Source organism: Chiroxiphia lanceolata, chromosome 16, assembly GCF_009829145.1.
Source record: "Chiroxiphia lanceolata isolate bChiLan1 chromosome 16, bChiLan1.pri, whole genome shotgun sequence".
Classification (NCBI taxonomy): domain Eukaryota; kingdom Metazoa; phylum Chordata; class Aves; order Passeriformes; family Pipridae; genus Chiroxiphia; species Chiroxiphia lanceolata.
Window position 1 is genome coordinate 1164145 of NC_045652.1, and position 16793 is coordinate 1180937.

General features: G+C 54.6%; 1 protein-coding gene across 5 annotated transcripts in view; it reads right to left on the bottom strand.

Moving 5' to 3' along the window:
- Positions 1 to 5268, bottom strand: part of PIGQ (phosphatidylinositol glycan anchor biosynthesis class Q) — a 34613-nt gene extending 29345 nt beyond the window's left edge. For 4 of the 5 annotated variants that reach the window (XM_032704041.1, XM_032704042.1, XM_032704039.1 and 1 more), the window contains exons 1-2: positions 5227 to 5268; positions 242 to 933 (exon numbers count right to left, since the gene is read on the bottom strand). In XM_032704041.1, the coding sequence (XP_032559932.1) occupies positions 242 to 906 (665 nt within the window). In that variant the 5' untranslated portion in view covers positions 907 to 933; positions 5227 to 5268. Of the gene's footprint in view, positions 1 to 241; positions 934 to 2195; positions 2592 to 5226 lie in introns of those variants that run through there. The other variant, XM_032704040.1, reaches the window with a different exon arrangement.
- Positions 5269 to 16793: the final 11525 nt, after the last annotated feature.

The window sequence follows — 16793 nt, forward strand, 5'->3', positions numbered from 1 at the left end:
GCAAATGCCTCCCCAGAAACCCTCCCAGCTCCATGAAGAGCCCTATCTGAAGGAGCCTTTGGCCTTGTGATTTCAGTGGGGCTCCCCAAACTCCAACAGCAGCCTGCTTCCAACAGAACCTTTTGTATCAACCGTATTTCTCACTGGGGTTGAGCAGAAATCCCGTAAATGCCTAAATTACACTTCTACAAGTGTAATTTAGCTGATATCACATCAAGCCGGCTGATATCACATCACTTACGTGCTCCTGCAGATCCCAGAGACCAGTGAGAGCAGGAATGTGAGGAGCATGCAGGCAGGCACAGAGGCCTGTTTGAGCAGCTCCACGATGATACTGGCCTCGACTCCCTCCGACTGCCAGTGGGTCAGCTTGATGGGCCCCTCGTCGTACCTGTCTGTCATGAACAGCACCCTGCTCCTGGCCACGGTGTCGAAGATGGCAGAGAGCTTGGAGGCATCCTCTGCCCTCCCATCAGCTGTGTCCAGAGGGGGGTGCAGATGGGAGAGCATAACTTTGCGCTGGTCATAGTACACCAAGATGACTTCTTCCTCCTTAGGGCTGCTGGAGTGTTTCTGAAGGGTAGAGCAGCTCCAAAACTTGCTGTCTCCCTCTTTGCTTATCTGAATCCAAGGCTCATGGGAGAATATGGTCCCAAGGTCTTCCAAGAACTCACTCAGACCCTCCTCTTTCTCCTGTTTGCTGTTGCTCCAGGAGCCGAGCACAGAAAGGCTGACTTTGGTCGCGCGCTGAACTTCCCCGAGGTACTGCTTCACCTGCACAGGGATGAAGGGGAAGTGCACCACGGCCAGGACAACTGCAGAGCTCTGCTCCGACAGCCAGCGGCCGACCAGGATGCCGCTGTCTGCCGAGGAGCAGCACGACGGGAAGAACACCTTGAGTACCATGGCAGGGACCCTGGAGGGACGGGACACCTGCAACAAACACAAAAATAAAAGCTGAGAATGGCGAGTAAATGCAAGAAAACCTGAGCTGGCCAAAGTCGCCAGGGAGAAGAACCAAGCAGGTTTGAAAACACTGAGCCCAACCACTTGTGTAAGGACAGTGACAGCCATAAGATACACACACGTTCGGGAGGTTCCTGATGATCTGCAGTCTTTGAAGTGAGGAAAGGTGAGCCTGGAGTCACCTTTTCTGAGTCCTGGAGAGGTCTTTCACTGATAAGCACAGCGCATCAGACCAGACGAGATCAGGAATTCATCCAGCCTTGGATCTTAGATCCCCAACTGGATGTGCTGGAGCACTTCTAGAGTGCACCATGGTGTCTCTGGGGAGTATTTCCTGCTATTACCAACAATCAAATATTGATCCATGCCATAAAGCCAGATAATTTCAGACTCTCTTTTATCACCTCAGAACCCAGAGCTGCGCTCTGCAACAAATTCACTGAGCAACCTTAGTCACATCACTCAGCTCCTCTTGCCTCACTCACCTCATCTGGAAACTGCAACAACAATTTCATCAAAAGGGACTACAGTGATTAATTGAAGTTTGTGCAGCAGTTTTAATTCATTAGACACAAGAGCCTAAAAATGGAGAAGCCTCTCCACTTTATCAGTGCTCTTTATCTCCAGTGTTTTTCTCCCCATCATTAAGAACACATCTCAGTGGCTTTGGGAGACTCTTCCCAAAAGGAGCTTTGGGGCAGTTGACAGTGTCTCTTTAAATAAGGTGGAGGTTTCTAACAGAGCTGTAATTGCAGTAAGGAGGGCGCTGGTGCAGAACAGTCGCACCCGGCGCCCGTTGTCCTTTCCTGTCCTTCAGTGCTTTGTTAGGGATGTGAAAACTCCGCAGGGCCCCGAGGCTGCCTCCTCTGCAGGGACCCAGTCAGTCGGAAAGGGAACACAGAGGGTATTTATAACACCGACAGAGGATGCGCAGGGAAGGCCCTGATGGCTTTGTTTTCCTCTCCGTTAATGCAGGACAAATCTCAGCCAGTAAATCTCAGCACCTGGGAATTTGCTACAGTGTGGAGGGATGGGGAGCAGCAAAGGAGAGTGATTAACCTCTGGGGTTAAAACTCAGAGAAGAGTAATTTGGGGAGCTGCGGCTGCCCCATCCCTGGAAGTGTCCAAGGCCGGTTGGACGAGGTTGGAGCAACCTGGGATAGTGGCAGTTGTCCCTGCCCATGGCAGGGGTGGAATGAGATGGGCTTTAAGGTCCCTTCCAAACTTACCACACTGGGATTCTACGATTCCTCCAGTCCCCCAGCCCCAGTACAGCACTTGGAAATGTAGGAGTTCTCAGCTCCTTGAGGAACAAGGTGAGGTTCCCTTGGTGCACAGCATGGTCCTCCGATGGGAAAAGCACCACAGCTGCCTTTGCAAGGAGTAATGTTGCTCTTCCTTGGACTGAATTTTCCCTTTTACTGTAAAACAGCAATGCACCCCCAAAACTTCCCTCAAGCAGACATAGGGGTGCTCCTGAGGGATTTTGTTGGAGCGTGGTGCTGGAAGCACAGTGTTGGCAGGTGCTGAGGGCACCCAGCACTATCCCTTGCTGCCCCACAGACCCTCCAGCCCCTGGTGAGATCTGGAGGCCATAGAGGGATAACCTTGGAGACCTGGAGTCTGTGAGGAAGCAGGATCTCAGAAGAATCATAGAATCACAGAATGGTTTGGGTTGGAAGGGAATTCAAAGCCCATCTCGCTCCACCCCCTGCCATGGGCGAGGACACCTTCCACCAGACCAGGTTGCTCCAAGCCCCATCCAACACTTCCAGGGATGGGGCAGCCACAGCTTCTCTGGGCAAGTGATAGAACCTCAACTATTATGTGTTTTCCCAAAGGGTTTCAAGCCTCCAGCAGGAGGGAAGGGAAGCAGAGAGCTGTGTGAGGGAGGGCAGAAGTGGCAGCTGTGACACCCCGAGGGTGTCGGAGTACAGCACACCAGGCCTGAGCAGGACAGAGACCTGCAGCACAACCTAAAAATGGCATCTTTCACCAAAGCCTCATGACTATCACACCCAAATGGACTGAAAAACAAGACCTCCAAGCTTATTTTTCACTTCTCTGGAAATATAGGGAATAGCTTCTCCAGAAAGAGTCAAGTATTTTTGGTGTTATTTTTCTGGAGGACCACGGAGACGTTGAAGGACACATGTCCTATCCAGAAGTGGTGAAACAGACACAATTAATTAGATTAGTCCTTAAAATAGTTTGAAATAAAACCTGTCCCCTATATTTCGCCTTCCTTCCCTTCAGTATCCCTGGTTTGTCCAGGAATACTGGCCAAAGTAGTGCTCCTTTCACCACCTCTCATGCCTCCTTGCTTAACTCAAGTTGTTAAGGAAACATTGTCAGGTGAGATGAGGTTTTGCTTTAGATTTGCAAAAGGATTCTAATTCTTTTCCCCTAAGACCCACAGACACACTCCCAGGAAAAAGGAAATAAATTATGTAAATACAGGGGGTCTGAAAGGCAAAACAACAGATTGAATGTGTCAGGAACATACATACACACATATGCTCAGACACTACTTAAAATAATATAAATTTAGCTAGTGATAACATTCTAGTTATATCACAGTACCAAAACCTTGTAAGTGAAGTTGCCAATAGCTGAATACTCTAAAAACTGAGATTGAGTTCCATTTCTGAAAAAAAAAGTAGAAAAATTAAAACAATAAGTACTTGAAGGAGGTTTTCAGTACTTATATCAGTAATATTGGACAAGTAAGTTTTTAAAGTTGATTTTTAACTGTTCTTTTACCTCAAGAGATGTCAGAGGTGTCTGAGTGTATCCCTACAAGAGACTTCCAGTGTCTCTGCACAGCTGACCTTAAAGCTTTGTCCATCCATTAGACATTTGGAAGAGGAATTGTCTACTGACTCTCAATACATTTACTTTTCACTGAGATTTTTTTTTTTTTAAGATAGCCACAGTCATCTGGGAAAACTTCTCATGGAGCAGAAACACTTATCCTTATCTTCTCTATTTTGGGAGTTTTTCCTCTAACACCTTTCCCAACTTTTTAAATTAATATCATTTTATGCACCCAACTAATCTGGCTATAGCTCAGGTCAAATCATACCTAAGCACATCATCTGCCCTTTGGCTGCTGCAAAGAAGATTCTGATACAATTTTCAGGCTGTACAAAATATCTTGATAGCTGAAAACCAGCTGATCAACTGTTCTTACGTTACTGTGGTCTGTATTCCCAAATCCACGACTGGCTGTGTATCTCACCTCATTCATTTCAATACACTGAAATATAAAGTTCACCTCTTAAATGTCATCAGTCAATTGTTTCCACTGCTGCTAATTTGAGCAGAAAAATCCTACCAATATGCTTAGTCCCTGTTCATAAAGTGCCTAAAATCTTCCAGATCCACCCATTCCTGCTGGAAACCCCCAGCCTTTCCCTGAGATGCCGCAGAGCATCAGCACAACGATCTCGGGCGACCAAAACAAAAAATGGACACCACCTAAAATGTGTTAAGGTGACCAAAAAATGAAGACAGGACCCCAGGATGAATTAATTTCAGAACTTTTGTCAGAAAAGCAAAGGCGAACAGTGGGATGTGGCCCAGGTGTCACCACATGAGCTATCCTGTGGCCACCAACAGAGCCAAGGGATGCTGACTCTGGGTCAAACCCACACCTGAGCACTCCAAGGTCCTTCCAGGGGGTGAGGGAGAGCAGGCCAGGAGATACACAATCATAGAAACATAAAGGTTGGAAAGCCCTCCAAGACCGTCGATTCCAACCATCCCCCAGCACTGCCAAGGCCACCACTAACCCATGTCCCCCGGTGCCACATCCACATGGCTTTTAAATCCCTCCAGGAATGGGGACTCCACCTCTGCCCTGGGCAGCTGTGCCAGGGCTGGACAACCCTCTCCATAAAGAAATTTTCCCAATATCCAATATAAACATCTCCTGGCACAGCTTGAGGCCGTTTCCTCTCGTCCTGCTCCTTGTTCCCTGGGAGCAGAGCCCAAGCCCCATCTGGCTCCCCCCTCCTGTCAGGGGGTTGCAGAGCCAGAAGGTCCCCCCTGAGCCTCCTTTTCTCCAGGCTGAGCCCCCCCAGCTCCCTCAGCCGCTCCTCGTGCTCCAGCCCCTTCCCCAGCTCCGTTCCCTTCCCTGGACACGCTCCAGCCCCTCAGTGTCTCTCCTGCCGTGAGGGGCCCGGCAGCGACCCCCGCCCGCGGCTCCCGCGGCTCCCCCCACAGCCCCCGGCCCGGCCGGGCCCGCCCCGCTCCTACCGCCCGCCCGGCGCCGCCGCTTCCGCCCGCGTTGCCCGGAGACGCGGGAGCCGCGGGGCCCCGCAGGGAGGGCCCGGCCGCCGCCGCCGCCCGCCGCCCGCGTTCCGGGGCTCTCGGGGCCCGGCTGTGCCCGCTCCCCGTGAGGGCCGTGAGGGCCCGGCTGTGCCCTCTCCGCTCCCTGTGCCCGCTCCCCGCGCTCCTCCCGGCGCCTTTCCCGGGCCGCGGAGCGGCGGGGCCGCCTGGGACGGGCGATAAGGGCAGTCAGCGTGCCCGTCCTCCCCTGGAGTGAGGCCAGGGGCTCGCGTGTCCTCATGGGACCCCTCTGCCCCCGATCCCACAGCCCAGGGACTCACCTGTCCTCACCAGACCCTGTTGTCCTCCATCCTCCCAGGCCAGAGGCTCGGCTGTTCTCGTGGAACCCAGTTGTCCCCCATTCCCACATGCCAGAGGCTCACCTGTCCTCACAGGACCCCGTCATCCTCAGTTCCAAAAGTCCAGGGACTCACCTGTCCTCACGAGACCCCAACGCCCCCTATCCCACAGGGTTCTCCTGTCCTCATGGGATCCTGTTGTCCCCATCCCACAGGTGAGGGACGTCCCTTTCTAATGTCCTGATGTCCACCATCCCCAAAGGCCAGGGACTCGCCTGTCCCCACAGGACCATGTTGTCCCATGTCACCAGAGGCCAGAGGTTTGCCTTTCCTCATGGGACCCCCTTGTCTCCCATCCCCAAAGGCCAGGGACTCTCCTTGCCAAGCGGGATCCTGTTCACCCTCATCCCCAAAGTCCAAGGACTTGCCTTTCCTCAGGAACCTTGTTGTCCCTCATCCCAAAGGTCAGGACTTGTCCATCCCCATGGGACTCTATTATCCCCCACCCCCACAGGCTCACCTGTCCTGACAGGACCCCTCGACTCCCGCCCCCAGCACCTCAGCAGCTCCCTGGCCTGGCAGAGGCCCATGAGTGCAGATGGGTGCCCAGGAGCTTCCCTCCTGTGACCCAGTGGTGGGTTGGGGCCGGCAAGCTTGGGAAGACTCCGGGCAACGTGAGGGGGTCTGACATGGAAAGGGAGAGTGGGTGTGGAGGTGAGCTAGAGAAGAGGTTTTGGGCGTTTATTTTTGTTGTTGAGTGCCACAGAACTGTAAATAAGGTGGGGGAAGGTTTGGTTTTCTGGGGGCTCAGCTCCCTGGGATGGGACAGGCTCATCCCTGTACCACGTCATACCACATCCCTCATACCAGACCACACAGACAGGCCCCTTCCCTATTGCTGGGTTTGCTCTGGGGCTGCCTTGTTCTACAGGGAAAGGAGTCTGGGAGGGCACCATCTTCAACATCTTCAGTGCTTGTTCCAAGGCCAGAAAGGAGCAAGGCCCTCTCCAGGGATCGTTTGGTGAGAGGTGGTGACTGGACTCAGGTCTCAGACATCAGCAGAGGCCAAGGAGCCGTTCAGCACCATGTCCAAACCGAGGGCTGGAGATGGGAGAGGAAAACGCCCTTCCCTGTGCCACCACACCCTGCCCACTTTCCCCTGTGCCACCACACCCTGCCCGTCTCTCGCTGGTCTCTGCCGATAAGGGCAGTGGCTCCGAGCCCTCCCCCACAGGGGATAACAGGCAGCCCAGCCCGGCAGTCTCAGCCCTGGGACTGGGGGGGGGGGGGGAGGGCAGTGCGAGCAGTTCCACATTCCCATATGGAATTTACTCTGTGCAGTGGTTGTTGCTTCCCTGTAGAGGTCAGGAATGCAGCACAGAAGCAGTTCCTTTCATCCTACCCTTCTCCTGAAGTCTGTTACAGACCCAGCGTGCCATTCTGTGATTCCAAAACTTTTCCTAATATCCTGGGGATGACTTAGTACAGACCAGTTGTCTCAACCATGCAAGGCTGGACGGGGCTTGGAGCAACCTGATCTAGTGGAAGATGTCCCTGCCCATGGCAGGGGGTGGAATGAGATGGCCTTTAAGGTCTCTCCCAAACCAAACCATTCTGTGATTCCATGATTCTCTGACAGGCCACGGCTGCCAGCTCTGGCCTTACCACTCCGGTCATACTCTGGCATCAGGAAGGTGGAACCATGGTACATCAAAACAGTGTGTGGGGAAGAAAAATATTCATATTAGCTTTGCAAAAACACACAAGGATTCGAGGGTGTGGTGGTAAATTTGCCAAGGCACCAACTTGTGGCCAATTCTGGGTAGCTTGGTCATCCTTTAGCTATTCTGGTGCTGGTTTAGCAACTCCAGAGTTGGTCTAGTCCTTGCTTCTGCCATCTGGAGAAGCTGGGGGCCATCAGGAGGTCAGGTCTGGGGCAATGCTCTGCATCTGTGGAAGCATTCAAGGCCAGGAACTTGGAGCAACCTGGTCTACTGGCAGGTGTCCCTGCCCATGTCAGAAGGGTTGGAACGAGAAGAGCTTTAAGGTCCTTTCCAACCCAAAACATTCTATGATTCTATGATATGATTCTGTGTGAAGGAGATGGAGCTCACAGCCACCACCACCCAGCTCAGCTGGACTGCAGTGGAGCCATCCTCCCTCCCCTCCTGGGTGTTTGTTTGGGGTTACCACCAGGGTTGGTGGGATTGTAAGGGGATCTCACCCAGTACTTAAAGACTTTGACACAGTTCTCCCCTGTGTCTGCCACAAAGAGGTGCCCGAAGGGAGAGCAAGCCATGCCAGCAGGCCTCCGCAGCCCCATGGACACCAGGCAGAGGGGAGCCCCATCCTCTGGGAACAAGTGGACTGTCCGGCACTGCTCATCTGCCACCAGGATGCTGCCATCCCTGTCCACACACACCCCAGCGGGGTTGCCAAACTGGTGTCCATATTTGCTGCTGAGGGAGCAGAGGAGCTTGTGGCTGCTCGTGAAGACCTTGACGTCCCCACACTCCTCGCTCACCACAAAGCCCCCGTTGGGTGCTGAGCTGACGTAGCGAGGCCCCTGCAGGTCAGGGACTGAGTGGACCTTGAGTGTCTTGAAGGCGTGGTCCAGAGCAAAGCTGTGCACTTGGCCTTGGGCATAGTCTGCTACCAAGATCTTACCCATGGAGTTGACTCCAATGCCCCTGGGGGAACCAACCTTTCTGATCTTTATCCATTCCCTCTTGGAGAGGCTGGTGTGAGGGTTGAAGGCCCAGATGGCTTCATTCACCAGGTCAGCCACAGCCACCATTCCCATGCGAGTCACAGTCACATCTTCTGGCAAGAAAGTGCCCTTCCCCCTTTGCTGGCAGGGCAGGGCCTGCAGCATGTGGCCTGTACTGGAGAGGACGTGGACCCAGGGAGCATTCTCGGCTGTCAGGTAGATGGAGCCATCTGGGGAGCAGTGGATTCCACGGACACCCCCATAGCGGCTGCCGGTGGGGTTGGGGATCTGCCGGACCAGGTTATCCTGGCAATAGTGGAGGAGGTTCTTGATGTTGTCCAGATCTCCACACAGACTTTTGGCCTTATCTGCCAGCTGGTGGACTTGGTGCTGTGTCACCATGCCCACGTTGGGCTGGCTGCTCAGCAGTGGGCTGGCTGTCTGGAGAGTGGCAAATGACTTCAGCTGGAGGCTGTAGATGGTTTTCAGCAGCTTCTCCTTTAGCTGGCTGGTCTCCAGCGTGCAGTCCATGACAAATCTCTTGTCCCTGTTTGGGGGAAGCAGGAGGACCATGACTGTCCCTGCCTGTTGCCATCCCTGGGGATACACTAAGGTGTTTGCTGCCTACCCAGGGTCAAGGTGTAGACGCCGGTCTGGATTAACTTCAGTGCCAAAGAAACCACATCACTGTAGTGCCAGCTAATTATGTGCTCGGGACTTAAAGACAAACAAGGACATTGGCATGAAAATGAAAGAGTCATCAAGCTGAATCTGCAGCCGGAGGAACAGTCAGAAAGGTCCATTGGCTTAAAGGACAGCTCAGCTGGTGTCAGATGTGGCCTGAGGATTTTTGTGTAAAGGTGAGCCATGTGTGAGCACACTGAATGGCATCTCCACCTCTCTGGTTCCTCAGATTAGTGGCTTCTCTCAGGTCTTTAACACCTCTTAACCCTATTTTCTGTGAGCCTCATCTCTCCAAACCATGCTCAATCTATGATAACACTCAGGACACTGAGGATAAGTATTCCTTAACTCCCACGTGGGTCAGATGTCACACGTGGCCAGCACACCTCTTTGCTAAGGGCACCCTCTCCGCATCCAAATAGATTCATAGAATCACAGAATATTCTGAACTGGAAGGGACTCACATGGATCATCAAATCCAACTCCTGGCCCTGCACAGACGCACTAAGCAGTGATGGGAGCCTGACTCTGCTGTGTGTTCCCAGGGCCTGGCTGGAGCACAGCTTGTAGCACACAGCCAGGAGCTGGCAAGGGAAATGTGGCCTCATTAAAGCTCCTGGGGAGGCAGAAGTTCACTTTGCTTTAACTGTGATTATAAGTAATATTATAATAGGCACACTTGGCTGTTTTGAGTTGTCTGCAGGCTGTCACTCCACTTTTATCACCCCATGTCCCGTGATCCATTGCCTGGATCATGTGCTCTGTGCTGCCTGCAAAAGGGACATTTCCCCAAACCACAGCTGAAGGAAGCTAAGCCATACTCTGCCAAACAGTCCTTTCCATGTGCAAATCCCACAATTATCTAAACCCCATCCCCTGAATACTTACAGAGCTACCAAACACAAATGTGTGATAGTGGGGATGAGTGTGAATAGAGATGGAATCCAATTTCTGCTGGGTTTGGGGTCTTGAAACAGCTGTTTCTTCCCCAAAGTGGCTGTGCTTTGTCTCCAGCAGCAGAGCCATGCTTGGTGGAAATAAGCCCTCCACCCCCACCCAGAACTGCATGTCACGGTCCTCCTTCAACGCTGGACAGAGTCCAAAATCCAAACCACTGGATTTTACAGACCGGGAAACTGAGCCACCACCAGGGAACTGCTATGCCAGCCACCACACCCCCTCACCACGAGCATCCACCTCCCTTCCCGGGTGCTGGGCATCCAAAGCTGCCCTCAGACCCTTGATGGTGTGTCCTGAGCCAAGCCTGAGCTGCTCATTCAGGGGTCTAAGCCCAAAAAGAGGTCTCTGACCTGTCCCCCACACAACTCACAGCAATGACCACGAGCCCAGCTCAACAGACCTTGCACCTCAGTCCTGCTGTCCGGGGGGCTACCTGTCCTTCCCTGGCAGTGCTGCCCTCCCACCAGCTCCGTCCTGCTCCGTCCCACCGGCTCTGTCCTGCTGCCTCAGGAGCAGGAGCTGTCCTGCCGGGCTCAGGGAGCAGGACCAGGGGATCTTGTGTTGTTAGTGATGGGTGATTGCCCTCGGGTCTGGGTAAACACAAAAACTCCTTGTGCTGACAACCAGAAGCAGTGACACAAGGGTTTATCTGCACGGGTTTTTTATTCCCTGCTGCTCTCCTGCCAGAGACAAGGTGCCTTTCCCGCAGGATCGGCCTGTGCTCCAAGGTGCCCAGCTGCAGGGATGATTTGGGGCTTTTAAGGAGAGGCAAAGGGGCTGATTTGCTGCATGTCACCCTTGGCAGCTGCTGGGGTGGGACAGGGACCCTCACTGTGGATCAGGGCTCCTGCCTGGTCTCGTGGCTGTGTCGCTGCCTCCCCATGTGCTCCCAGCCTGGGCACTGTGCAGCTGTGTGCCTCAGTCTCCTCGCTTGCAAAAAGGAGACTGGGGAATTTTACCACATCAGGCTTTGAGGTGCAGTGATGGAGAAGTTCCAGGAAGAGGCAGATCAGCCCCCCTCTCCATCTCCATGCTGCTCAAACCAGGCTCCCCCCAGCTGGGCAAATCCATGTTTGGAGTTGATGGTCACTTTTATCGGTTCAGCTCCAACAAAGAGGGTCAGGAGTAAAAGCAGAGTTGGCCAGGAGCAGCCTGCAAGGGACTGCTCAGAACCTGCCCTTCCTCCCTGGCAGTGATTCCTGGCAGTGCTTCCTGTCCATGCTCCATCCACCTTTGCCAGCAGTGAGCTCAAACCACCCACCTTAAACCTGGTCAAGGTGTGAAGAAGTTTGTGTCTATTCATTCCTCAGATGGGCCAAAGGCAAGTGAAGTTTGGATCAGACTCAGCCACCTCTGGGATGTTTGGAGGGGCTGCAAGTGCCTGGCCCTTAGGGCTCAGGAAGCAGTTTGGGGTCCAGCTGGCTGCAGGAGCTGTGGGATGGGGATCTACCTCCAAAGCCCCAGGACTGAGTGCTCCTCTTGCCATGTGTTTAGGGCCCTTCTGGTCCCATATCAGACTCCAAAGCTCACAGTGCCTGGGAAGCTACTTCAGACCTATTACCAGCCAAAATTACAAAAATAACTTGACACGACAAGCACCGCGGCCGCTCCATCCGAGCCCCAGCAGGATGGGAGGCTGCTTCAAAAACCATCTCCCAGGGCAACAGGGTCTGACCTTTTGTTTTGCTGTTGTGAGCTCCATCACCAGGATAAACAAACACAGCCTGGCCCTGGGGCTCCTGTTCACCTTTCCAGGACCGTGGCTCTGTCACAACCTGTTCAGAAGCCATCCCTGGACCCCCAAAGACACCTGTGTCATGGCAGGGCCTGGCACAGCCCATGCCCACACCAGCACCGGGAGCTACAGGGTTCAAGGACGAGGGCATGGTCAGCCCACTGGCTCTGGAGATGGACCAAGGGAAAGAGAGTTTGGGTTCAGTTCAGGCTTTCCTGGTGCACATTCCTTGCAGGTATGAGTGATGAACTTCTCCCCTTGCAACTTTTCCCACCCTGGCACAGAGACAGCAGATCTTGGTTGAGTGTCCACAGGGAACACACAAGCCCTGGGTCTCTGCCAGTCTCTGTGCCCAGGGATGCTTGGTGCCCGCCTGGCACTGTGCATGTGTGCAGGGAGCCAGTGGGAGATCCCATGGGAGCAGCCGATGTCATTGCTACCAAGTCACAGATTTGGGGGGAAAAAATATTTCCCCATCTAGAGCACAGCTCCTTGGCTGGGGAGAGGACCGGGGGGACACAGATGGCCACAGTGTCAGTGCAGTGTTAATTGTCACGGTGCAATGAAACCCTCCTGGGGCTCAGGTCCATGCTGGACACTGGAGCACTCCAGCCCTGAGTCCCAGCAGTCCCCAGCCTGCTCAGGTCACAGAATGACACGATGAGTTGGAAGGAATGCACAAGGGTCCTGGAGTCCAACTCCTGGGCCTGCACAGGACCATCCCCAACAGTCACACCATGTGCCCCAGAGGATCAGCCAAACCCTCCTGGAGCTCTGGCAGCCTTGGGGCTGTGCCCACTGCCCTGGGGAGCCTGGTCAGTGCCCAACCACCCTCTGGGGGAGATCCAACCTGACCCTGCCCTGACACAACTCCAGGCCACTCCCTGGGTGCTGTCCCTGGTCTCCACAGAGCAGAGCTCAGTCCCTGCCCCTCCTCTGCCCCTGCCCAGGCACTTGGAACTGCAGTGAGATCTCCCCTCAGTCTCCTCCAGCTGAACACACCAAGTGCCCTCAGTGTCCTCACACAGCTTCAATCAAGGCCCTTCCCCATCCTCGTTGCCTCCTTCGGACACTCTCTAATGGCTCAGTATCTTCCTTCCATTGTGTCCCCCCAAACTGCCCCAGGGGCAGTTGCAGTTGCAGTTGCAGTTGCAGGTGAGGCTGCCCCAGGGCAGAGCAGAGCGGGACAATCCCCTCCCTGGCCAGGCTGGTGATGCTGGGCCTGATGCCCCCAGGACAGGGTTGGCCCTCCTGGCTGCCAGGGCACTGCTGACTCATGGCCAAGTGGCCATTGCCAGGACTGCCAGGTCCACGCTGGATGTCACAGCACTCCATCCCAGAGGGCCTCAGCAATCCCCAGCCTGCTCCGGACCTCTGTCAGCACAAGGAAGTTGCAGCCAAGGGCTGTGATGGTTTGCAGGGACTGAAGGGGCGATGTGGGGACGAGGTGAGATGGCAGCAGCATGCGGCTGGACACGGGCTGGTCATTGCTTTGCACAGACACCAGGCGGCTCCGTCTGTCCAACAACCGCGGGTGATTGGCACTAATTATCAAAAAGCTGGAACGCACCGCTTGTGGTTTTGTGTCTGTGTCGGTGTCTGTGTGTGTGTCTGCGTGTGTGTGTGTGTCTGTGTTTGGGTGGGTGCAATGGGAAGTGGTGCCCCAAGACTGCCCAAGAGCTTTCAGTGGGAAGCCAGAGCATCCCCTGCACAGCCAGACAGAAAACATGATTCCCAGCCCGAGCACAGCCCCATCCCGGCTACACTCCCCCACTCTCCATGAAATGCCTGCAGTGTCCAGCTGGAGACACACAAGGGCTTGGGGGACACTGGGGACAGTGCTCTCGGAGGTTGATCCCCCACACAGGCTGGGACTGGGGTTGGGACTTCCTGAACCTGGTTCCATGGAGCTGAGAGCAGGAATTCAGTTCCTCTTCAGACATCACAGAAATCCCTCCAGAAAGGAAAGTTGTAACTACTCTGGTCCCTAAAACCACCTGTCCTCTGGCTGGCATGAGCACCCTGCAATCCCCACTGCTGGTTACCACACCCATGGAGAAGATTCTCCAGGGTCTGACAAGGGCTGAGCTGATGCCTGGGCTATTCCCTTTCTCCCTCCTCCTCCGAAGCCTCCTGCTCTCACTGTACCTGGCCATGCAGGTTCTCCTGGGTCTTCAGGCAGCTTCTGCTTTGCAGGATTGTTTCCTCTGTCTCTCTCAACCCTTCGACCCTGAGCATCTTCCCCTGCACCCCAAGGCAGCTGTGGGGAGTACCCAGCCCTGGCGCCTCGGCACCTCTTGGCATCTCCCGTGTTGCCTCAATCCCAGCAGGTGCAGGTCCCTTCCAGGCAGGGAAGTGGGCAGGAAGACAGGAGCTGATCAAACATCATCAGCAGCTGGGATCTCACCCTGTCTTAGCCTGCAAAGCCTGAGGGGAAACTCTCTCCCCACTCGGCTTGGCTGCCTCTGGGAGCATCAGCCCTGTGAGAGCCAGAGCACTGCTCTCCCTGCCCCAGCTCTTTCAAGTACTTAAACCTCAGTGCTTCCCTCCGTGGGCCTTTGATCCAGCTCCAAAGCCAGAAAGGTTCTGCCCTGGGCAAATATCCAGGGAAACGATCCATTTGGAGGCATCCAGGAGCAGGGAAAGGAAACCTCCAATTGCAATAACAGATGGGAAAACGCAGCAGGGAGATTTTGTAGCTTTTTATTCTGTTTTTCCTCATTTAAAGCTGAGGAGATGGGATAGCTGCTCCTCTACACTGGCTGCATGCCATGGGGGGATGGAGAACACAGGCGCTGCCGGAGCAGCTCTGGAGCTGCGGTCCCAGGAACTGCTCTGCAGCTCAGTGTTTGTGGCCGATGGGGTTGAAGAGTTCATGTTGGACTCAAAACACTCCAGGAGTGTTCCCGTCAGAGCCAGGGGACAGTCAGCAGGGCATGTGAGATGGCTGGAGGCGGTGATGCCACCACAGTGGTGAGAGCGGTGAGGAGCAGCAGTGCTGCTTCCACAAACAGCTGGGAGCAGAGGATGCAAGATGAGCCACAGGCAACGTGTGGAGTGATGCCTTCTGGCTGTCTCTGCTCCTATTCCTCCCACAGAGAAGCTCCCAGGAGGATGAGGGCTTGTGGTTCCTGCACAGGAGCTGCAGTTTGGGTGAGAACCGGTGGCTGGGCTGTCTGTCCGATCTCATTGCCCTCACAGATCAGCCCCTGCCAGCTCTCAGCACATCTGTGCTGCTTCCCTGCTGTGCCACCAGCCCTGGGGGTGACATTTCTGCCTCGAGGGGAGCCACATCCTCTCCTGCTTGCTCCTAGTGTGCAAATGCTTCCAAGCAAAGGGCGGGACAAGGCTGAGGAGAGGGCTGAGGAAGAGACAAAAAGCGAATGGTGTTCTCCAGGTGTCTTCCAGGACACTTTGCTTGGAGCTCCTGAGAGCACCACCACTCCTTACTTAAGGTCATGGGGATACTCTCACCTGGTGTGCAGTCATTTGGCAGAAAGGAAGCCTTGCCAGCCTTTCCCCAGGTGGGAAATGCAAGGTGGGCTTGGACAGGTCCCCTGGAGTGATGGGAAACGTTCTGGGGCAATTCCTGATTTGTCTTCCCAGCTCCAGAGTCCTCCAGCCTGAGATCTCTGCCTGCCCGTTGAAGTTGCCCTGTCAGTGCTGCAAAGGCAGGTCATTGCCCCCCTCCTGCCCGAGACGGAGCGATCCTGCTCCAAGTTGTCTTTGCAGCTTCACACGTCTCAGAAATCTCCTGCCTGACCTTGGCCCTTCTTGAGTCCACGTTTAGTAACTTTCCACTGCTCTGAGCTCTGCTCTGCCCACGTTGGGGTAAGAGAGAACTGGTTGTGCTGGGCAGGAACCACTTCTCATCCCCAGCTGGTTCCACTGTTACGAGTGAGTGCCCAGAAATCCCAAGGGAGTTTTCTGCTCCGTCCCTTGGACTGTCGTTTCCCCCACCAGGCTGAGGTGCAATGGGAGGAGGTGATACCCACCACAGCCCCTACTGTCCCCCATGAAGCCCTGGGACTGTACCTCTGCAGTGAAAGTCCTCTTCCAGCATGAGATCCATCCCCAAAATTTACCACTGGCCCTTTGCTGGGGAAATTTGGGGACACAGCATTTTCATGGGGTCTGTGGCATGTTCCCACCTCATGCTCAAGACGAGCAGCATGACATGACCTGCCACCCTTCCCTACAAACTCTAGCCCCATCCCTGTGCCCCAAGGTGCCTGGGTTGCCCCTGCACTGTCTCCCCTTGCTGTTGACCCTGGCAGGGCATCCAGCCAGAGGTCACAGTCACACCGATGCAGCTGGAAAACTGGTTGGGGATGCAGCGAACCCACCTCCACTCTCAGCTTCCCTAGGGCCACGTCCTTGTGCCAATGGGATGGGGAGCATAACAACCTCCCCTTTTACAAGGAACCTTGAAATCTGGTTCCTTCCACTGCCTTGCCCGAGATAAGCCTTCCCTCAGGGTTTGTTTATTAGGAAACTTCCCTCCCTCCCAGTCCCTGAGCTCTCCTTTGCTCTTGAACCCGGAGGAGAGGGAATACTTGAGCAGGAGCAGCTGTACCCACCTGGGGTTAGAAACCCATAAAAGTTGTGCAGCTCCATTGACCAGGAGCTGCTGGGCTCTGAGGGACCTGCTGTGACCCCACATCCCCCCAACCCCAGGAGCAGGGGGGCTGTTGGATTCATCAGGGCGGGGGAGGGATTTGTCTGGGTCCTCCAGTTTTCGACTGGGACTGCTCTTGGCTTGGCAGGAATATGGGGGGGGCACACAAGCAAGGGGAGTTTGGTCAACCCTGACCAGGAAAGATGACTATCAGTGGGCCTGCAGTAAAGGGCAGGTAATGGCTCCCTATCAGATGCCTTTAGGGTGACCAAATAGCCATGTAATGGGCGCTGTGCTGGAGTGGGCTGAGGGCCCTGGGGGTGCAGATTGCAGACTGGATAAGCCACCCCGGTAGTTCAACTCCCATCCATTATTTAAATGTAAAGGTAAATGCTTTCATCTTTTCAGCTGGAATGGTTCCACCAGCTTGGCCACCTCCAGAAAGTCCCACCCTGGTGCTCTGCGAGCAGCAGTCCCTGGGCAGGGGGC